This window comes from Paroedura picta, chromosome 12 (genome assembly GCF_049243985.1).
Source record: "Paroedura picta isolate Pp20150507F chromosome 12, Ppicta_v3.0, whole genome shotgun sequence".
Classification (NCBI taxonomy): domain Eukaryota; kingdom Metazoa; phylum Chordata; class Lepidosauria; order Squamata; family Gekkonidae; genus Paroedura; species Paroedura picta.
In genome coordinates, this window is record NC_135380.1 from 42,078,154 (window position 1) to 42,100,744 (window position 22,591).

Consider the following 22,591-nt stretch of genomic DNA (forward strand, 5'->3'; position numbering starts at 1 on the left):
CTTCGTAGCGGCCTTTCGCGTATAGGTTGAAAGTGACGTCATTCCCCGCCTGCCTCGTTTCCTATTCGTGGACTCCCCCTCTTATTAGAATGGGTACGGCCCATCTCTGTCGGGTCAGTAAGGCTGACGGGCTGGGTTCATTTTGGGGGGGGGGGGGGGGGGAGGCGTTTGTGCTGGTAGAAAAGCAAGAAGCACTGCGGATGGGTAGCAGATGGAGACTTTCTCATGAGCTGCTTTGCAGGAATTTGGTCCGAGACTGAAATTGCATTATTGTACAAAGCAAAGAACTGCATCTACCTTACAGTTTAGTGTACAGGTAAATTTTGAGACCATTTCCCTGTGTAGCAAACAAGCACTAGTTATTTCTGGTTCCCTTCACTTTGGATTTGGGAGATGAATGCAATGTGAAAACTATCGTGTTGTTTGTTCCCCTCCCCCCGCCCCTTTGTCTTACTATTTCAAAAAAAATATTTTCCTCTCTTAAACTCTGCATAGTTTTAAAAGGCCTTTATTAATTAACAGTTGCTCTTTATTGGACATGCCATGCTGGTCCATAAATAATTGATTATAATGACTGGGGGGCTTTTTATCTTAAATTCATTTTTAAAACCTAACTTGGATTTATTTAATTGATGTAATTTATTTGAAATGTACTGTTGCATTTTGATGTTACTTGCCCTGACCCTATGGGGACGGTGGGCTGTAAGATTTATTGCTGTTGTTGTTATCATTTAGATTTGTCCATCAGTATTTTCACAACTAAGAGGTAGAGAAAGGGGCTGCAAAGTAGCGGTAGCCAAGAAGTGGGGTGGGTTGGAGACATGAAAACATGAAGCGGGAGAATAAAGTTGCATTAAGCTAATTTGTGGATGAGGAGGAGCAGTCTGTCAGTGCCTACTGGTTGTTGTTGTTGTTATGTGCGAAGTCATGTCCGACCCATCGCGACCCCATGGACGATGATCCTCCAGGCCTTTCTGTCCTCTACCATTCCCCGGAGTCCATTTAAGTTTGCACCTCCTGCTTCAGTGACTCCATCCAGCCACCTCATTCTCTGTCGTCCCCTTCTTCTTTTGCCCTCGATCGCTCCCAGCATTAGGCTCTTCTCCAGGGACTCCTTCCTTCTCATGAGGTGGCCAAAGTATTTGAGTTTCATCTTCAGGATCTGGCCTTCTAAGGAGCAGGCAGGGTTGATCTCCTCTAGGACTGACCGGTTTGTTCGCCTTGCAGTCCAAGGGACTCGCAAGAGTCTTCTCCAGCACCAGAGTTCAAAAGCCTACTGGTTACTGGAGATAAATGGAACTTCCATGTTCAGGAGCAGTTTACCTGTGAATCACAGAAGCAAGCCGCAGAGGATTGTCAGCATCTTCAAATCTTTAACTTCTCTTTGTCTTCTGGCTGGAAATTTATTTATTTATTTCTTGATTTATATACTGCCCCTCTCAGTTGCTCATCTCAGGGCAGTTTACACAGTCTAAAATAAAACAGAACATAAAAAAATACATTAAAATTATGTGAACCATACTGTTGCATCACCAGTTATTAAAATCAGGTTGTTGCCCGCAACATATTAACATATAAGAAGGGGGCAGGGGGGGGCAGGAGGAAGGCTCATTTTTGGTATAGTTGTTGTCTAGCTAGTTATCTATCGATCTGGCTACAGCCATAGGCCCAGCAGAAGAGAAATGTTGGATGCTGGGGCCACTTTGGGTTTGTTCTAGGTGGATTGAAAAGATTGGCCTAATTCATAGAAGACTGGCCTGTTGACAGCTGTTTACACTCATTGTTAAATAGTCTCCATGTTCAGGAGCAGTATGCCTTCTTCAAGCAAAGGTTGGATTCTTCAAGCAAAGGTTGGATGCACACTTTTCTTGGATGCTTTAGGATGCTTAGGGCTGATCCTGCGTTGAGCAGGGGGTTGGACTAGATGGCCTTTATGGCCCCTTCCAACTCTTTGATTCTATGATTCTATGACCAGATATTGGAAACAAATAATTGATGAGCATATTTGTGCCCTGTTTCTGGGCTTCCCGGCTGCAGTCAGCTGGGCTGGTTGAATCCGAGGTCTAACCCATTAAGGGTCCTGTAGTCCTTGCTTCCTTTTCCAATCAACCTTCTCTGAAGTAGCAAGAAAGAGTAACTCAGCCATTTCTCCACATTGGAACATTCAATCACTCCCAGTCCCTGAGTTTCAGCAGAATTATATGTCCTTAGAAAGACACTTCCAGTTGTATCTTTTCATGAGTCATAGGTTATGCAGTACCCTAACTCAAAGAACTAGGTGGGTGAAACAGCGGAACAAGTTTGAGTCCAGTGAAAGAACTGTTGCTTCCCTGAGCTCTCATCATGCTTTTTTCTGTCACACTCAAAATAAACCCATCTCTGATGTACAACCACTGGAGTATGTGCTGTGAGCTGCGTTTCAAATCTCTGCTTGGTGTGAACTTGCAGAGAGGCCTTTGGCAACTCCCCATGTACCCTCTTGGGGCTGGTAGGAACAGCCAAGCTCCTGGATAAACATGGCAGCTTAAGTCGCCTTCCAGACAAATGGATTTATAGTCGCATTTCCTTTTTAGTCTGCTCTACATCAGCTCATCTTGCGAACAGTGCTGCCCCAATAAATCCGTGAGCCTTTAAGCTGCCTCTCTCCACAAAACTCTCTGATTTTTCCTTTATTTTCTTTTTTCTTAACTGCAGCAGACTCGAGTATCCGAGACAGCTCATGTGAAGTGCCTGGAAAGCAGATTGTCTAGATCAACCTTTTTACGGTTGAGAAACCCCTGAAATTCTCCAGGCTTTGGGAAACCCCAGAAGTGGTGCAATCAGGCAGAATATGGTGGGAAAGCACAGCTGTGGACACGCCCACCCAGAGCCCCTCCGCTTCTACCTTCTCCAGGCCCATTATTGGCCATTTTGATTGGGGGAGGTGGGTCTACATAACCATAAAGGGTCACACAACCTAATAAACGCTTAGCAGATTTAAAATATATATTAAAAATTAATTAACTCCCACCTATTTGGGAAACCCTTCCAGGGCCATCAAGAAACTCCAGGGTTTCATGAAACCCTGGTAGACAAAGGCTGCTCTAGATGCTGACCATTAGTAATGTGTCATGATCAGAATGGTAACAAGCTTTTCCTGCCCCTTTGAGTCTCCAGAAGCTTGGAGAAGATGCTGCACTTCCTGAAACACCCGGTGGTCCTTTCAGTGGAAATAAACCTCAACCTGTTGGTTTTGACTGTTGCTGGATTAATAAACCGGCTGTGGGCGCTGTCCTACCCCCGAGCTGTAGTGTAAGTAAAATGCTTTGTATTTCTATTTCATTCTGAGCCTGGCAGTTTTTTGATGGGGAGGGTTGGCGGGGACCTCTGTTTTTTTCGTCCCCAGTCGGTCATTGTTCACTGCCATTTTGTAGGGCAATTATTTCTCTTGCTGCCTTTCTGACATGGCGGAGGGGGAGTCGCAAAATGGCTGTCATAGGGGGCGGAGCCACCCTCAGCCACACAGCAAATGCACTGTGGTGGCGGTTGCTGGGGATGCGCATCGTTGTTGTACCTGTAGCCCTGTTCTTGAAGCATCCAGTGTGGACTTTATATGCCTTTCCTGTTGGTATTTCAGTTTCGATGAAGTTTACTACGGACAGTTCCTCTCCCTGTACATGAAGCAGATCTTTTTTGTGGACGACAGCGGCCCACCGTTTGGTCACATGCTTTTGGCCTTAGGAGGTAGGGAAGAATATTGTGGTACATTTGCACGTGTTGCCTGCCCCATGGTGAGGGCTCGCCAGAGGGGACTGGGTCACACAATTAAGTCAGCCATTCCCCCCCCTCCCTGCATCCAACTCAGAATGAATTATTCCCTAAATCAAAATCTAGAACAAGTGACCCCAGACCAGACTCTGTACATCAGGGGTAGTCAACCTGTGGTCCTCCAGATGTTCATGGACTACAATTCCCATGAGCCCCTGCCAGCGTTTGCTGGCAGGGGCTCATGGGAATTGTAGTTCATGAACATCTGGAGGACCACAGGTTGACTACCCCTGCCGTACACCATGTTCCTTGAGGAGATGATTCGAAGCCCTAGTTTAGTCCTGCCCTACTGATGACCTCACCAGTGGCAGTTGGAAGCTGGAAGGATGGAGGACCAAAAGCCCTGAGGACCCTACTGAAGGGGGATTTGGGGAGAAACAGAATCTAATGCAGGTTAAGTTTGCTAGCATGTATTGCTTCTACAGGTTGAGAAGGGACACAATCTTTAAGCAATTGAAAGGTTGTCACTTGAAGGAAGGAAGGAAGGGAAAGGTTCCTGTTGGCAGCAGTAGGATAGGAACACAGGAATGGATTTAAACAACGTGTAGAATGATACTGGCTGGGTACCAGGAAAAAATTCCTCACAGCCTGAGTAGTTCAACAGTGGAATCGGCTGCCTAGGAAGGTGGTGAGCTCCCCTTCACTGGCGGTCTTCAAGCAGTGGCTGGACAGAAACTTATGAAGGATGCTTTAGGCTGATCCTGCATTGAGCAGGGGGTTGGACTGGATGGCCTGGATGGCCCCTTCCCTCTGGCTGGCTGTTTTTTAATTTACAGAGGGTGAAACTTTCTTGGATTGTGGCCTGCTTCATCAGGTGTTGTGGAAAGTTCATGCTCAATAACAAATTAGTCTTGTTTACCATAGTTTACCTTCGATCACATAGTGTAGAGCAGGGGTGGCCAAACTGTGGCTCTCCAGATGCCCATGGACTACAATTCCCATGACCCCCTGCCACCACATGCAGGGGCTCATGGGAATTGTAGTCCATGGGCATCTGGAGAGCCACAGTTTGGCCATCCCTGGTGCTGTAGTGCCAGCTGCTGCCAAAAGAACATTTAAAAAAATCTGCATAGCCAGTCAAATTTCCAGTGGCCTACTGGGTGGAAGGCCCACCTGCCCCCTCTAACTTTCAAAAACCACTTGGTGGGCTCCAAGAAAGGGGTCATCCAGTGCTGTGGTGCCCATAGATACCATGCTGGCGATATCCGAATTGAAAGGTGCAAATGGATTTTCTTAATGTTCTTTTCTATCTCCATGGAAGTATTTAGGATGATATATTAACTGACTATCACTGTGAAAGAGTTTAATCTTTTGCTTTTTAAAATCACGTTCTTTACCACCAGTCCCAAAACTATTAATATACGCTCCCAAGTCCTTATTGTTTCTTAGGTTCTCTCTTCCTTCACTTCTGTTTTAGGTTACCTAGGTGGGTTTGATGGGAATTTTTTATGGAACAGAATCGGTGCTGGTAAGAGATGGTTTTTGCTATATCTGTGTGTCGTCCTTCTGCTCAGAAGTGCCTAAATTATTATGAGACCTTAACGATATTATGTCAGGTGGGAGACAGATTATATTAATCCCAGGGCTATTTAGCGCATTCTACGATGGCAAAGATCTGTCTTTCTGATGCGTTTCCCCCTTTTTTAAAGGACATTTGTAAACCTTACCCATATGGAGACTCATATGGAGACCTAAAACAGTTCATATTGCTGGCAGAATTGCAGCTCTTCCTATCTTCCTATCACACTGTCTACATTTGTTTGCAAATATTAGGTTGTTGACTATATTTACAGTGTAAATTGTGTTTCTCAGACTTGATATCCAGGGAAGGGCATGGACCGGAAAATTTCGATTTGGTTCAGGGTGCTCCCAAACTGAACCCCCGAACCCAAATGACCCAGAAGCCCTAAAAGGAACTGGCTGGTTTTGAGCCAGTCCATTTCATTTCCCCTCACTTAGAAGGCAGATATGGTCGCCCATTTGTGCCTCATAGCAGACAGGTGTCCCCCCACCCAGTGAGTCTGAAATAGGGTTGTGTTCTGCTTCCCAACTATATTCTGCCTGATCGTGCCATTTCTGGGATTTCTTGAAGCCTCAAGAATGTTTCAGGAGTTTCTTAATAATAAAAAAGTTGAGAAAGGCTGGCTTATCAAGACAGACTTTTGTCAAGAGCTCCATAAGTAATAATGCTTGGCCTTCAGACAGCCCTTCCTTAGTCTTTAATGAGGTCCGTGTACATTGGGTCAGTAATCCTTGTCAGCCAACAGCACTGGAAGACAGGTGCACATTACTATCACCGTCGCTTGGCAGAGTTAATCAGATAGTTAAGTGATCACTTGAAAACAAAATGTTTGCATTGAACAGCCCCCTTCAATTGATTGTCCCTTGCATGATGGAGTCAGGCAGAGGCATCTGCTGCCTGCCGAGTGTGCAAACAACTATTTGTCACAGTAAATGAGTGAGACTTTAAGGTACTGGACTGGATCTTGACAGATTTTTCTGCAGGGTCAAAGATTTCCATGCAGGGACCAGGGTTAGTCCTGCAGCACCCTTCCAACGGGAGTCCCAAATGTCCTGCTGAAATCCTGTTCATGGGGAAGGAACATGATTTCAGGGGCATTTGGGGATGCTGGGAGAGAGGAAAGTGGGGAAAGTCCTAGCCCCTTCAGGAACATCTAGCCTTGATTTCCTTTGGGTAGCAGTGAGAGACAGATATGGTGAATTGCAGCAGTGTTTTTCGTCATTCACTTTATATTTTACTAGTAAAAAAGCCCGCTGCAGTCAGGATTGCAGCAGGCGCTAACAGGGTAGTGGAGGGGAGAGACAGACAGAAAGAATGACAGGACAAAAGACAAAAAGGCAGAAAGGAAGGAATGAACGAGGGAAGGAAAGAAAGGCAGCCTCCCCCCCCGACGGCTCCTGCCCACGGCGCAGTTTTAAAATGACAGGAAAGGCCAGGGGAGAAAGTCCCAACCGCACTTTCCTGCCATTTTGTGGGGGAGGAGAACGGAAAAACCCTTCCCCCCCCCCTCGGCGGCTTCCCAGCCCAAAGAAAATTGAGGCTCCCACCCCCAGAGCGCTTACATGTATCCTGGGGAGCATCCAGGGCTAAAATGCTGGATACGCTGGCAGACCGGCACAGAGCCCCTAGCCAGCTGAGTGGGTGGAGAGTGGGCGTGGCCTGTCTGAGGCAGGGCCTATGCTCCGCCCACTTAGCCCTTAGACACAGAGTGACCTGCCCCAAGCTGCTGACCAGCCCTGCTTCCCTCCTAAGAACAAGCTCTAATTACCTGCTATGGCTCCTGCTGCCACAGAGAAAGAGAGACAGGGAGAGCCGTCCCTACTGTGACAGAGGGAGAGACAGACAGACAGACAGACCAGCCCTAATTACCTGCTATGCCTCCAGCTGCGAAGCACACCAAGAGACATGCAGCGAGAGGGAGAGGGAGACACACACACAGAGAGATCTGCACCTCCCGGTGTCCTCTGGGTCCTAGCGCCCATTGCATTCCTGGTTGCAATGGGCTTTCTTGCTAGTATATATAGTAATAATAAAATCACAAAGCAAAAGTTGGACGGTTCTGAAAGAGAGCAAGCCCTAATATTATAGAGTTAAGGGTGGTATATATATTTTTACAGGGATAGATCTGTCATTCCCACCAGCTTCTGAGTCTTGATCATGCTTTCCCCTGTTGCAGAATACAGTTCCAATGTGCCCATTTGGACTCTGCGGCTGCTGCCCGCCATCACGGGTGCCCTGTGCGTCCCTCTGGCGTACCAGATATTGGTGGAGCTGCATTTTCCCCACCTCGTCGCGCATGGGGCTGCCCTGCTAATTCTGTTCGGTAAGCAGTAGCCCCTTCACCTGTCCGTAGGGATAGGATGGCCTCCCCAACCTCCTCAGCTGTGTAGAGAGAATGATTTTGCAAAGTTTAAAAGGGGAAGGGGTAGTTTGTTGAGGACCGAGCATGCCCCATGAGGCACACAAGGCTTATTTCTAATGTATTCATTTTTTGGCTTTTCCATTGCCCCTCCCCACAAGTGGGCTTGGGATGGTTTACGGCAGGGGTAGTCAACCTGTGGTCCTCCAGATGTCCATGGACTACAATTCCCATGAGCCCCTGCCAGCGTTTGCTGGCAGGGGCTCATGGGAATTGTAGTCCATGGACATCTGGAGGACCACAGGTTGACTACCCCTGGTTTACGGCACTGAAACATCCACAGTGTTAAAAGTACAATAAGCACATTAAGACGTGATAACATCCAATGCAGCTCCGTCTTCCCACCATCTGCACCAATCCTATCCACCAGTAATGTTGTTAACAAAATAAATATGCCCTCATAGGAAGAAGGAGGGGGAACACGGAGAGGAAAGAAAGGGGACCCACTTGATAGCTAGGCCGCCATGGCCTCAATCATAGGCCTGGTGGAAAAGCACCATTTTACAGGCCCTGCGGAACTTTGACCGCTCTGTCTGGGCTTAGATCTTAGCCGACAGCTTGTTCCACCAGGTCAGAAAACTGCGGTCAGTGGAGAGCAATTTTGGTCAGTTAAGGGGGAAAGTGGGGGTGAGTCCCTGAAAGTATATAGAGCCCTGGAAAGCTTAGGAGGGAGGAGTGGGATTTCCGAACACCCCCCACTCCCTGCATTGCAGTTCCTTACAGGCATCCTGCTTGTACGATGCATATTTAAAATGCAGTGCATCCCTCTCCTTTCCCTTCATTCCTAACAGAGAATGCCCTGATCACGCAATCGAGGCTGATGCTCCTGGAGTCGGTCTTAATCTTTTTCATCTTGCTGGGCGTCCTATCCTACCTGAAGTTCTCTAACTTGCAGAGGCACAGGTAACAAGCCCTTTAAAAGTCATCTTGGAATAAGATGTCAAAATGTGGCTCCTTCCAGCTTTGCTTTGATTCTGTTCTCCGGCTAGTTTCTGCATAAGCCAGTTGGGGGAAAAACAGGGTGTCGGCATCTAAGTACATTTTATTTGGGGTTTATGGATGTGGAACATCTACTGCTAAGAGACATGACATCCATTGTCCCGCCTTAGAGAGCGCGGCAGTAGAGGGCCTATAGCTGTGATGGCGGCACCAGTGCAGTGAGGCCCAACTCTGAGTCCTGTTTCTTGCTCTGGCACCAGCGCCGGTCTTCCGAGGCCGCTCCCACCCTCCAGAGAGCAGGAATGGCCTCGGAAGGCACTTGGCAGCCGCAGTGATGTCAGAGCAACGAGCGAGCCTCAGTGCTGGGTACCAGCTACGGAGGCCGGGATAGTTGTGGCAGCGCAGGCTGGCCTAGCCACAGTGGCGGTGCCCACAGAGGGCAGGCCAGCCACAGAGGCGCTGCCCATGGTGTCTGGCCCAGCTGTTGCGCCCAGGAGCTCCAAAGGTAAGGAGGGAAAGGGAGTGGGGAGTGGGGGGGGAGTCTGGGTGTGTGTGTCTGAGAGGGGGGAGTAGGCAGGGGACAAGGATTCTTGCCCCTTATGTAGATGTTTCACATAAGGGGCACGATTCCTTATCGGTATTTTTTTTTCCACACTCAGGAGAGTTTATGCAAATTATAATCAGTGGCCTTTTCTGACTCCCTCATTGCTGGGGAAACGGAATTAGTTCTAAACCTGAGTGTGCTGAGTCAGATTTCTCTCCTGCACTGCTCCTTTCAGCTTGGTGTCATGGTTAAGAGCAGCAGCTTCTAATCTGGTGAGCCAGGTTTGATTTCCCTGCTCTTCCACATGCAGCCAGCTGGATGACCTTGAGTTCACCACAACACTGATAAAGCTGTTCTGACCGAGCAGTGATATCAGGTATCTCTCAGCCTCACCCACCCCACAGGGTGTCTGTTGTGGGGAGAGGAAAAGGAAGGCGATGGGAAGCTGCTCTGAGACTTCTTCAGGCAGTGAAAAGCAAGGTATAAAAATCAACTCTTCTTCTTTCTGTATTGATATATTGTCTCATTGGTGCCATGCTCAGGGCTCAGTCAGAATTATCAGTACTCCTGAAAACTGAACATATCCAGGGATATTTGGATCAGGCCCACCTCTTTCTCATTGCATTGAACATTTCTTCAGAGACAGTGGACTTAAACATGGTGGGGCTTGAACTGCTTGTCCATATTTACTTATACATCTTTCTTGGGTTTCTGTGTTTTTCTTGTCCTCCTATTCAAGTCCCTTTTCTGCCCGATGGTGGTTTTGGCTTTGCTTAACAGGTGTTTCCTGTGCCTGCGCCGTTGGGTAAGTATTAATCCCCCCCCCCTCCAATCAGTGAAGGTATCCTGCAAGTTCTGCAGTTAAGGGAAGGGAGGCCTAATAAGAGCTTTAGAACATTCTCAGTGGTGTGGTGAAAACAGCTGGAGTTGGCTTTCTTCTGAACACTGGAATGTGGGGCTGCCCAATAAAATGGATGGGAAGCTCATTCAGGAGCAGCAAAAGAAGAATGCTTCAGGATCAAACAAAGCAGGAAGAGACCACAAATGGCCACTGAGGCCAGCCCCCCCTTAGATATTTAAAAATCACAGACTCTTCTTGCTCATCCAGTTTTCTCCTAAAAATTTCCAACAAAGGAGACTCCACCACCCTCCAAGGGAGTGCATTCCATCTACGAACAGCCCTCCCTGTCAGGAAACACTTTGTAATATTTAAGTGGAACCTTCTTTCCCATCATTTGAACTCATTGCCCCTAGTCCTTGTTGCTAAAGCTGCAGTAAACAAGTTGGCCCCCTCTCCAACAAGTCTACTTTTTGCAGAGTCAAACACAGCTATCCCATCACTCCTTGCCCTCTCCTCTTGCCCAAGCGACACACCCACAACATTCTCAACGTCTCCTTGGAAGTCATGGATTCCAACCTCTCTACTGTCCTAGTGTCCTTCTCTGAACACTTTTCAACTTGTCAAAAACTGGTCCCTTATGGGTGAGAGAGGAGAGGGGCAATGGAGATGAGGGAGGCCCCCTTAGATCATAACATAATAGAGTTAGAAAGGGACCTCCTGGGTCGACTAGTCCAACCTCCTGCACTATGCAGGACACTCACCCACTGTAACCTGCCAACCCCTTAAGCCTTCACAGAATCAGCCCCTCTGTCAGATGACTATCCAGCCTCTGTTTACAAATCTCCAAAGATTGAGAACCCACCATGTCCCAAGGAAGCCTGTTCCACTGAGAAACCGCTCTAACTGTCAGGAACTTCTTCCGGATGTTTAGACGGAATTTCTTTTGCATTAATTTCATCCCATTGGTTCTGGTCCGTCCCTCTGGGGCAAGAGAGAACAACTCTGCTCCACCCTGTACATGGCAGCCTTTTAAATATTTGAAGATGGTTTTCAGATCCCCTCTCAGTCGTCTCCTCTCCCGGCTAAACAGACCAAGCTCCCCCAACCTTTCCTCGTATGTCTTTCCTCAGATGTCTTAGATGTATTTTCCATTGGCCTCAACCATAGACTTGGAGGAAGTCAGGCTCTGTGGAAGCCAGTGAGCTCCATCAGGGCCCTGATCTCCTCTGGGATCTCGTTCCATCAAGTGCCAGAGACAAGAAAACCCTGGCTCAACTCAAGGCCAAGCAAACTTCCTTGGGGCCTAGGACCTGGTTGACATTTGCTGATTGTCTGATCTCTAGGGAGTGTATTCAGATAGGTGGTCCCTCAGATTAGCATGGGCCCCCTATGCTTGTGGGGCCCTGGACAACTGCCCAGTGTGCCTATGCAGTGTGCCCTGGCCCTGGGTGGCTCTTTGTCCCTTGCCGTGTTTGGAACATCTTCAAAGGCACTTGGAAATGCAGCTGACGAAAAGCGTTTTCGCCTGTGAATGTTTGCATGCTTAATGCAACGTGTGCTCAGGATGATTTGGGTGCATTTTGCCCATTTTTGGTGCTGATTTCACAGGGTGAAGTACATGGGCCTCTTTACCTACATCCTGCTTTTGACCATGGCAGGAGTGCATTCGTGGCAACTGGTTGGCGATCGGAGCGTGCCCAACGTAAGTGGCAAAGCATTTTGTGCTGCTGTCACCTCTTGGTGTTTCTAAGAGTTCTCAGAAGAAAAGTTCTTCCAGATCTCTGGAGATCTGCCGTGGCCATGCTAAAGCAGAGGCCGACTTTCTCGGAAGGGTGTCGATTGCGTGCAGTGCTGGTGGGAAAAACACCATAAAGGTAGCTGGTTTTGCCACGCAAGACAGTCTTGTGGCCCTGGATGCAAATGGTTAATAGCAGAAGGATAGTCAGGCCACCTCAACATGAAGGTTGTAGGATTTTGGTCAGTCTGTTGTCTCATTTTCACAAGTTTTTCTAAAATGAGCCAACTTTTTTATTTGGGTGACTTGTGTTCCTTAAAAATGTAAGCCTGTTGGGGGGTTTGATCCAGTCCATATAAAGAAACACGGTTTCTTGTAGAAATACATCCCAAAACAAACGAAACCAATAGGCAGAAAGTGGTATCTTGTTGAGATTTATGAAATGCAGTCCTAGGTTATTTAAATAATTTCATAAATCTTCTTGAGATTTATTAAATGCAGTCCTAGGTTATTTAAATAATTTTGCAATTACACCGAGTGTCCGTTCTGGTTGCAAAATTATTTAAATAACCTAGGACTGCATTTAATAAATCTCAAGGAGACACCACTTTTTGCCTATTGGTTTTATTTGCTCTTGAGAGCTTGATCCAGCCGGGAGCCCTGTAACCAATTGGATATTAGAGGGGACTTTCTGTGTTCTTCTCCCATTAGGTTTCTCTGCTTTGTCACCTGTTGGCCAGAGCCCTGGCCCTTGTGGTCATCCCCATAGCCACATACCTTTTGTTCTTCTACGTCCACTTGATGTTGCTGTATCGCTCCGGGCCTCACGACCAGATCATGACCAGCGCCTTCCAAGCAAGCTTAGAGGTGAGGAAGAAAGGTCTGAGGACCATTTAGGAAAGGGGAGGAAATGGACCAGTTTTGCCCAAATGGGCATCCAGTCGAACTGGGTCATGAGGTCATCTTGCATTGTTGTGCTGCTGAACAAAGGTAGGGTCCAGTGGTACCTTTAGGAGCAGATCCTTTTCCAGCACACCAAACTACTGTAATAGATCGCATGTACAACACTGCCTCTTGTGGCGCAGGTAAAGCAGCTGATATGCTGTCTGAAGCTCTGCTGGGCTGGGAGTTTGATCCCAGCAGCCAGCTCAAGGTTGACTCAGCCTTCCATCTTTCCGAGGTCGGTAAAATGAGTACCCAGCTTGCTGGGGGGTAAACGGTAATGACTGGGAAAGGCAAACCACCCCGTATTGAGTCTGCCATGAAAACGCTGGAGGGCGTCACCCCAAGGCTCAGACATGACTCGGTGCTTGCACAGGGGATACCTTTACCTTTACAACACTGCATTTGTGAATATCCTGTATCTGCTCATCACAGTTCAAATAGAGAGCTTTTCCAGTTCACTGATTCATCTGTCTGTAATCAAGATGTTCTGGGTTCTCTTCTTTCTTGCCCATAGACAGACCCCCCCCCAAGCAACTCCTCACCTGCAATAATACAACATTTAATTTGAACATGGACTCTGGTACCAAAGCTTGTAATAAACCCAGATGCCACCCACAATCCAACAACATCAACCACACCATCTCAGGCTCCTTCACTTGCTCATTTGATGCATATACCATCAAATTCCAACAGTGCCCTTTAGTTCTCAGCGTAGGGCAAACAGGTCAAACACCATGGACACAAATGTGACATGAAGAATCACAGAACTAGGAAACCTTTGGGGGAACATTTCAGTTTCCCAGGACACTCAGTGGATCTCAAAGTTATTGTTTGGTTGCAAAGGAATTTCAGAAACAGACTAGAATGGCAAATTGCTGAGTTACAACACTCAGGACAATTGGCTTAACCCCCTGGGTTTAACAGAGATATTGGGCTCTTATCTCCCTACATATGTAGGCAGTCTTCAAACAAAGGTTGAATACACACTGTTCTTGGATGTTTTGGATGCTTTGGGCTGAACCTGTGTTGAGCAGGGAGTTGGACTAGATGGCCTCTGTGGCCCCTTCCAACTCTATGTTTCTATGATTCTATGATGACAAGTCACTCAGTTCTCACAGTTTATTCTATGATGACAAGTCACTCAGTTCTCACAGTTTATTATCTGCCTGCTAATTTGCTGCTATTCATAGATTTTACCAACAGCTTTAATCCAATTGTAGGCATAATTGCTCAGTTACTTATGTATTTTGACTCCAATTAGCCCTTTCTGGAAACCACAAACACACACACCCCTATATGTAATGGTTGAAAAAGTCTGTTTCAATACATTTGAAGAAGGTACATGCACACAAAAGGTTATACGCAGAATTAAATTTTATTGGTCTTCAGGGTGCCTTTGGATCCAAGTTTTGCTGTTGAGTCAACTGTAGTAGTCATTTCTGGGCTTGTGACACCTCCACCTTTTGGTTTAATGTTCTGTGGTTCTTCCTAGGGTGGGCTTGCTCGGATCACTCAAGGACAGCCTCTGGAAGTGGCGTATGGCTCCCAGATCACCTTACGGAACATCTTGGGCAAGCCAATGCCCTGCTGGCTGCATTCACACAAGAACACTTACCCCATCAGGTGGGAGAGGAGGGGCTTTATTCTGTGGAAAAGGATCAATTAAGGGAGGTTAAGCCTGGATTAGTCTGGTATCCGAGCTGACCAACCAGTGTTTGCACCCAGTCTGCAAACCAGGACTGGGAACAGTCGTTCAAAATGGACTGACAAACTCTGTAATAATTGAGAGCCAGCATGGTGTTGTGATTAAGAGTGGCAGCCTCTCCTCTGGAGAACAGGGTTTAATTTCCTGCTCCTCCATTTGAGGCCAGCTAGGTGATCTTGGGCCAGTCGCAGTTCTCTCCTCAGAGCTCTTTTAGCCCCGCCTCCCTCACAGGGAGCCAGTTTGGTGTCGTGGTTAAGAGCAACAGCCTGTGATCTGAAGAACTGGGTTTGATTCCCCACTGCTCCTCCACATGCAGCCAGCTGGGTTACCTTGGGCCAATCACAGATCTCTTAGAGCTCTCTCAGCCTCATCTACCCCACAGGGTGTCTGTTGTGGGGAGAGGAAGAGAAGGCAGTTGTAATCTCCTTTGAGGCCAGTGCAGCTACCTGGGTGTCTTGGGTCAGTCACAGTTCTTTCAGAGCTCTCTCAGCCTTACCCACTTCACAGGGTGTTTGAATCAGGGAGAGGAAGAGAAAGCCATTTGGGGACTTCTTTGGGTAGTATAAATCCTACTCCTTTCTTCCTCCCCTTTTTTCCTTTCCTATCCCCACAACAGACACCCTGTGGGATAGATGAGGTGAGGCAGATCTCTGAGAGAACTGGCCCAGGGTCAGGCCAGCAGGTTGAATATGGAGGAGGAGTGTGGAAACAAACCCGGTTGTCCAGGTTAGAGGCTGCTACTATACCAAACTGATTCGACAAACTCATGGAGGAGAAGTCTGTCAGTGGCTACTAGCCATGGTCACTGAAGGGAACCTCCTTATTCAGAAGCACTATTCCTCTGAATCCCAGAGCCAGGAGGCAGCATCAAGGGAAGGGCTATGCCCTGTTGCTGGCCTCCAGAGGAACTGCTTGGCTGCTGTGTGAAGCAACATGCTGGACTGAACGGACCCCTGGTCTGACCCAGCAGGGCTCTTCTGGTGTTCTTATGAAGGCCTTGGCCTCTCTGCCCTGTTGCTGGCCCTCCAGAGGAACTGGCTGGCTGCTGTGTGAAACAGGAGGCTGGACTAGATGGACCCCTGCTCTGGTCCAGCAGGGCTCGTCTTATCTTTCTGTGTTAATCCTTATTCTTGCCTTGTGCCCCAAAGCCTTTCCCTCAAGCGCTCCTCCTTTCCTTGCCTGCAGGTATGAAAATGGCCGTGGCAGCTCCCACCAGCAGCAGGTGACCTGCTACCCTTTCAAGGATGTGAATAACTGGTGGATTGTGAAAGATCCAGGCACGTGAGTATCAGGCTCCCCTTTAACATCCAGTTAGTGGAGAAGCACTGCGCAGTGTGCCCTGAGTCTGGTGCAGGGTGCATCTTGGGATCAGCTATGAGCCTCCAAAAAAAAAAAAAGCATGCTAAAAGTTAAAAACAAAAAAACAAACATCGGTTAGGAAGGAGGGGTCACTGAAGGAACGCCAAAGAAAGCAAAAAAGACGGCAATGGAAGAAGGTGGATACATCTCCCTCAGGAGAGATTGCCAGCATTTGGGGGCCACGACCAACAAGGCCCTCTCCTAGGTTGCCAGCTGACTAATCACAGAAGGTGGGGCACTCGAAGCCAGGCCAGGCAGGATCACAAGAGAGTAGGTGGTTCTTCAGAGAAATTGGTTCCACACTGTGGCTCTCCAAATGCCCATGGACTACAGTTCCCATGAGCACCTGCCCGTGTTTGGCTCTTCATTTAAGGCTCCTGTTCTCATGCCTCTTTCCAACAGGCAGCAGCTGGTGGTTAGTAACCCACCACGTCCTGTGCACCATGGAAATATTGTCCAGCTGGTCCACGGGATCACCACTCGCTACCTGAACACGTAAGCACCTCTGCTCCTTCTCTTCCCTGTGTTAACAGTTTGGTGTAGTGGTTAGGGGTGTGGACTTCTAATCTGGGTTCAATTCTGCCCTCCCCCACATGCAGCCAGCTGGGTGACCTTGGGCTGGCCACAGCACTGATAAAACTGTTCTGACCGAGCAGTGATCAGGGCTCTCTCAGCCTCACCCACCTCACAGGGTGTCTGTTGTGGGGAGAGGAAAGGGAAGGAGATTGTAAGCTGCTTTGAGACTCCTTTGGGGAGAAAAAAACGCATATAAGAACCAACTCTTCTTCTTCTTCTTTGGCTATACTGGATTATAACTGGCATAGTGTTGTGACATGTGACTGCCATGACTCTGTTGATGAGAAATCTAGCATGACAGGCAACGTACTTGACGCGGATCCAGTGCTGGCAAAATAAGCATGAAGCAGCTGCTGCTAGGATCCAGAGATGGGCTGTCTCTGGAAGGGCCTGTTTCTCACTTCTGGTCATGTTGGCTGTTATAGCAGGGGATGAGGGTGGAGAAGGGGTTAGAGTAGGGGTGGTCAATCTGCAGCTCTCCAGATGTCCATGGACTACAATTCCCACGAGCCCCTGCCAGCATGCTGGAAGGGGCTCATGGGAATTGTAGTCCATGGACATTTGGAGAGACGCAGATTTGGCCACCCCTGTTGGACTAGGAACTGAAAGACCCAGATTCAAATTCCTGCTCTGCCCTGGAAGCCTGCTGGGCTGATCACACGCTTTCTGCTTAACCTACTTTACAGGGTGGTTGTTTTGAGGATAAAATGGGTGAGAGGAGAACTGTGTAAGCCTTTTTGGATCCCTGTTGGGGCGGGGAGGGGGGGTGTGAGGTAAATAAATAAATGCAAGACTAGGTTTTGACACTGTTATTGTTTATAATCAAATATTAATTAGTAAAACAATTATTAATTTTGTTAGCCCCCTCACTAATTTAGATTGGTGGGGCGGTTCAAAGTCCTTGGCGAGCAGATCTCCCCTCCATTCCCGGCAGTGAGGCTCCATTCCATTCTCCTCCATTCCCAGGCCTGGTGGAGCAGCTCCGACTTGCTGGCCCTGCAGAATTGGTTAAAGTCATGCATTGCACTGATCTTTCACAGCAAAGCCAAGATCGAAAGAGGCCCTGGCCCTGGTTGAAGCCAGTCTCACCTCCTTTGGGCCAGGGATCCTAAGCAGGTTTCAGTCTGATGGATCTTAACGCTCTCCGGGGGGTGTGGTAGAAAAGCAGAAGAAGAGTTGGTTTTTATGCCCTCCTTCTCACTGCCCGAAGCAGTCTCAAAGCGGCTTACAATCAGCTTCCTTTTCCTCTCCCTACAACACCATGTGGGGTAGGTGAGGCTGATATTACTGTTCTGTACTATCCGGGCTGTGACTCGCCCACGGTCACCCAACTGGCTGCGTGTGGAGGAGGAGCGGGGAATCAAACCCAGCTCACTAGATTAGAAGCTGCTGCTCTTAACCAGGACACCACGCTGGTGGGGCATCGATAATATCCATGGGAGGAAGAAAGTGGGGTTGTGTCTGAAGGGCTCTGCAGCAACTCTTGAGGGAGGAGCGGGAGAAAAGCTGAGAAGCTTCTTGAGTATTTATTTCTGCCCTGGACTGGAACGCCCTCTTAAGAATGCCACTTGGGGGCAAGATCAGATTCTGTTTTGTCCTTCTGGCTTCACAGGCATGACGTCGCTGCCCCACTGAGCCCCCACTCCCAGGAAGTCTCCTGTTACATCGACTACAACATCTCCATGCCGGCACAGAACCTCTGGAGAGTGGTGAGAGCCCAAGCAGTAGCCGCTGGTCCTGTCCAATTTGCTGTGTCGACTTCCAGAGTAGCTGTCAATATGATTAGCAATGGAAATACGGTTTTAGAACAGGGCTGGGGAGGGACCGGGTGGGGTGGGGTGGGGTGGGTGGATCCCTGGTGGAAGAGCGCTTGGCCACATCCCTGACTTCCTCTGGTCTTGTTAAAGTCAGTTGGTAGCAAGGAGAAGAGTCTTTAGGCAGGACCGAACAGAACTTTATTATGGGCGTAGATCCGCACAAGAAAACGAAGCACAACCATTTAAAATCAATAATTAAAAACAGCCTAAAATGCAATAATATACTGGATAGAAAATGTAAACAGTTCTCAGCCATTATCCTTCTCTTTCTCTTTCTCTCATCAATCAATCAAACTTTATTACAGTCGTTCAGATCAAGTTATATGAAGTCTTCTCTTCCTTAGCTTTTTATGCCACCCCTCTCCAAAGAGGTCTCAGGGTAGCTTACAACAGAATGAATAATATTACAATAAAAGTTTTAAAATATTAAAATTCAACTAAAACACACATCAATCGCCCCGTACGTTAAACAGGACTGGATCCCCCAAAATACCAGAAGGATGTGACAGCTAAGAGCCATCTCACTGTTTAAACCAGGGGTAGTCAAACTGTGGCCCTCCAGATGTCCATGGATTACAATAACCAGGAGCCCCTGCCAGCATTCGCTGGCAGGGGCTCCTGGGAATTGTAGTCCATGGACATCTGGAGGGCCGCAGTTTGACTACCCCTGGTTTAAACAGTTAAATAGGAGGGAACGTCACGTGGGCTTTGGGATCAGTGGGGTAAAATTATGTTTCTCCTCTCTAAGTGGCTTTCAAACTGGCATTTTTAATAAATGCACTTCTTCCAGTTGAGAAAAAGCAAGGACATAAAAAAAGCAAGGACATAAAAACAAACTCTCCTTCTAAGCAGCTTTAGGTAGTGAAAAGTTTGGTATAAACTTCTTCTTCCGCTCCTGTTGCAGGAAATTATGAACCGGGACTCAGACGGGGACGTATGGAAGACGATCCTGTCTGAAGTACGGTTTGTCCACGTGAACACCTCAGCAGTGCTGAAGGTAAATGGGCTGCAGAGTTCCTCTTCCAGACAGTCATCTCGGGTATGGGTTGTCACAGCAACAAGCTCAACACGCTTCTCTCCTCCCCCTCGTTTTCCAGCTCAGCGGAGCATCTCTGCCCGAGTGGGGCTATCGGCAGCTGGAGGTCATCGGGGAGAAGATGTCCAAGGGCTACCACCAGAGCATGTTGTGGAATGTGGAGGAGCACCGATACGGGAAAAGTCAGTGGGAATCGGAGAACACTAGACCAGCGGTCCCCAACCATCTTGTAGTTGGGGACCGCCTCCGAGGTTTGGGAGAGAGCCGGCGGCCCGGCCACAGCAGCTGCACGTAAACGTGCACGCGCAGTTGTCACACATGCATGTTTTTGCCACTAGGTGGCGCTAACGCGCATTCGCAGAACAGCCGCACGTGCACGTTTTCGCCAGCAGGGGGCGCAAACACGCATGCGCGGCGGCTCTGCGCGTGCGCGTTTGCGTTGCTGCCGTGCCAGCGGCCGCGCCTGCCTCTTCCCTCCCTCTCGCTGCGGGGGGAAGGGAAGGCAGGCGTGGCCGCTTGCGGCCCGGTACCATGGCCTTAACGGCCCGGTACCGGGCAGCGGACCGGGGGTTGGTGACCTCTGCACTAGACCATTCTATGTTTGGGAATTTTTAAGAAATTAGGTGATGGGAATGGATTTGCTGCTCTTACAGGCCTTGCAGACATTTCCTAACTCTGCTGCACACAGTGTTCCATCTTGAAGGTTGGACCCCAGAAAGGAATGTTTGGGTCCCTTGTGCTCATAGAGGAAAGATGGGGAGGGGATGTGGCTCAGTGGAAGGACCCCTGCTTGGCATGCAGAAGGCCCCAGGTTCAATCCTTAGTGTCTCCAGCTAAAAACATTAGGTAGGGGTTGATGTGAAACTCCTGTGCCTGAGAACCCTGGAGAACATCTGCCTGTCCGGGTGGACAGTACTGGCCAAGAGTCCGATTCTGTATAAGGCTGCTTCGTGTGCTCATGTGCCTTCTCTGATGATGGGCATGGCTAGAGTGTGTGCCATGGAAGCCTTGTTAAAGCCAAGCAGGCCTGGGTCTGACCACTGCTGACGGGAACTCTCTGTCCACCTCTTCAAGCTCTGTGAACACATGAAGCTGCCTTCTGCTGATCAGACTCTTGGTCCATCAAGGCCATCCAGTGGTTCTCCAAGATCTCAAGCCGAGATTTTCTACAGCATCTGCTGCCAGATCTTTTAACTGGAGATGCCGCGGATTGAACTTGGGACCTTCTGCATGCCAAGCAGAGGCTCTACCACTGAACCACAGCTCGTCCTTAATGGATGGGAAATAGGATGGAAACGCAATAAATTCATGGGTGACTCTTTTGTCTTTTGTCCTCGTCAAGACTTCTAGTAGCTCTGCCGAGGGGAGAATAACCCATCCTGGGTTTGAAAACTCCTGCTCTTTGTGAACAAATTTGACATGCAAAACAGATCTCCAAGAATCGTCAAAGGCTTTCATGGCCGGAGTCAACTAGCTGTTCTGGGTTTTCCTGGCTGGATGGCCATGGTCTGGTAGTTTGTCCCTGATGTTTCACCAGTAATTATGTTCCTCCTCTCTTAAGTGATTTTCAAACGGGCTTTCTATTGAGACTAGAGAAACCGAGAAAGCCATTATGGCAAGAGTGTCCAAACTGTGGGTCTCCAGTTGTCCATTGACTACAATTCATATGAGCCCCTGCCAGCTGGGACATGGACATCAGGAGACCCACAGTTTGGACACCCCTGCATATTACGGAAAGAAAGCAGGGGGCTGGCCGGCCGACCCGAAAAGCACACAAGGGATCTGGGACTTTGAGGCACCATTTGGGTTCACTTTCAAGACTCCAGAGAAGCATGAAGCATCTCTGCTTTTCTGCCCCCGGGAACCTGCTTATGTCTCCTACCTGGTGTGCTTCTATTTTTTCCAGGCCAGGAACAGAAGGAGAGGGAGGCGGAACTGCACTCCCCAACACGGATCAGCATCGGCCAGAACCTGAGTTTCATGGCCAAGTTCACAGAACTGCAGGTGAAGGCAACAGCCATGGGGAATGAGGGCAGGCCAGACTCTCCTTGGCAGCTTGTCCTGAGAATAGCTGGGTGTTCTGCTTCCCTTGGCAACACAGTAACTTGGCGGAACGGTTAGCACATAGAATAATAGAGTTGGAAGGGTCCTCCTGGGTCATCTAGTCCAACCCTCTGCACTATGCAGGACACTCACAACCCTATCGCTCATCTACTGTAATCTGCCACCCCCTTGAGCCTCCACAGAATCAGCCTCTCCGTCAGATGGCAATCCAGCCTCTGTTTAGAAATTTCCAAAGATGGAGAACCCACCACCACCCGAGGAAGCCTGTTGCACTGAGAAACCGCTCCAACTGTCAGGAACTTCTTCCGGATGTTTAGACGGAATTTCTGGGATTTTGCCTTTGCAGAGAAATTGCCTTTGGAATGTTGCATTATCAAGACCAACCTGCATAATGGGAAATGTTTTGAAACTATTGATGTGACTTTACAAGAGGACAGTGCTTTTTGGCATTTGCGTAAATGACTCAGCAAATTTTTTTGCTTGTTTGATGTACTGTGCTCTTTTGGGACTTGAGGGTGGAATGAGCGAGCCCATGCATCAAAAGCGTGAGGCAGTTAGTGCATACTGTCAGTGACTTTTTTGTGCCAAATAGAGCTGTTTTGGTGTTTGATGGTGCTTGTTTCATGTGCATAAGGTCCACCTGTGGCCGACAGGCACAAGGAGTGCTCAAAATATTATTTAGGATCAGATCTGGGAAGGGATTGCAGGCGATGGAGCCTGATTTTTCTGAATGGTTCTGTCCTAGTGGAAGATCTTAACACTGAAAAATGAAGACACGGAGCACAAGTACAGCTCGTCCCCCCTGGACTGGATCACCCTGGACACCAATATTGCCTACTGGCTCCATTCAACCTCCGGGGTGAGTCCTTCTCAGCCAGCTTGGCACAGACTGTTTCTGTACAATCAATACAGTTTGTCCGTTTCCGCACTAGAATTTGCTTCTTCAGCTGCAGTCCCAAATTGCCCCCTCACTTGCCCTGCAACAAAGGAATCCCCATAAAACCGGCTTTCATTTTTTCAGGAGGGGTCTAACATGCTCTGATTCAGGGCTGCCCAATGTGGGAATGCATGCAATCGAGTTACTCCCTGCACCCGCCATTCTGAGTCCTTTGGGGACTGAAAAAGCGGCTACCCTGCTGGGTACTCACAATGACAATACGGGTCATGCCGTAATGCCAGGAGGTGAAAATGATTGTGTGAATTGGCTTTGTTGATTGTTTCACCATATGACTGTAAGAATATGAAACATTGGGCAGCAGTTGGAGCAGCCTTTTTCAACCTT

At 48.4% G+C, this 22,591-nt stretch overlaps 1 protein-coding gene across 7 annotated transcripts in view; it reads left to right on the plus strand.

The window, feature by feature from the left end:
* The first annotated feature begins 137 nt into the window (after nucleotides 1–137).
* POMT1 (protein O-mannosyltransferase 1) overlaps nucleotides 138–22,591 on the plus strand; it is a 29,463-nt gene continuing 7,009 nt past the window's right edge. The window contains exons 1-18 of one of the 7 annotated variants that reach the window (XM_077307065.1): nucleotides 138–316; nucleotides 2,695–2,765; nucleotides 3,149–3,291; nucleotides 3,617–3,723; nucleotides 5,225–5,275; nucleotides 7,506–7,652; nucleotides 8,540–8,651; nucleotides 9,971–10,036; nucleotides 11,681–11,774; nucleotides 12,519–12,674; nucleotides 14,245–14,375; nucleotides 15,643–15,738; nucleotides 16,219–16,311; nucleotides 18,005–18,101; nucleotides 19,114–19,206; nucleotides 19,307–19,427; nucleotides 21,152–21,249; nucleotides 22,055–22,168. In XM_077307065.1, the coding sequence (XP_077163180.1) occupies nucleotides 3,170–3,291; nucleotides 3,617–3,723; nucleotides 5,225–5,275; nucleotides 7,506–7,652; nucleotides 8,540–8,651; nucleotides 9,971–10,036; nucleotides 11,681–11,774; nucleotides 12,519–12,674; nucleotides 14,245–14,375; nucleotides 15,643–15,738; nucleotides 16,219–16,311; nucleotides 18,005–18,101; nucleotides 19,114–19,206; nucleotides 19,307–19,427; nucleotides 21,152–21,249; nucleotides 22,055–22,168 (1,698 nt within the window). In that variant the 5' untranslated portion in view covers nucleotides 138–316; nucleotides 2,695–2,765; nucleotides 3,149–3,169. The remainder of the gene's footprint in view (nucleotides 317–2,694; nucleotides 2,766–3,148; nucleotides 3,292–3,616; nucleotides 3,724–5,224; nucleotides 5,276–7,505; nucleotides 7,653–8,539; nucleotides 8,652–9,970; nucleotides 10,037–11,680; nucleotides 11,775–12,518; nucleotides 12,675–14,244; nucleotides 14,376–15,642; nucleotides 15,739–16,218; nucleotides 16,312–18,004; nucleotides 18,102–19,113; nucleotides 19,207–19,306; nucleotides 19,428–21,151; nucleotides 21,250–22,054; nucleotides 22,169–22,591) is intronic. The other 6 variants (XM_077307066.1, XM_077307068.1, XM_077307070.1 and 3 more) reach the window with 6 other exon arrangements.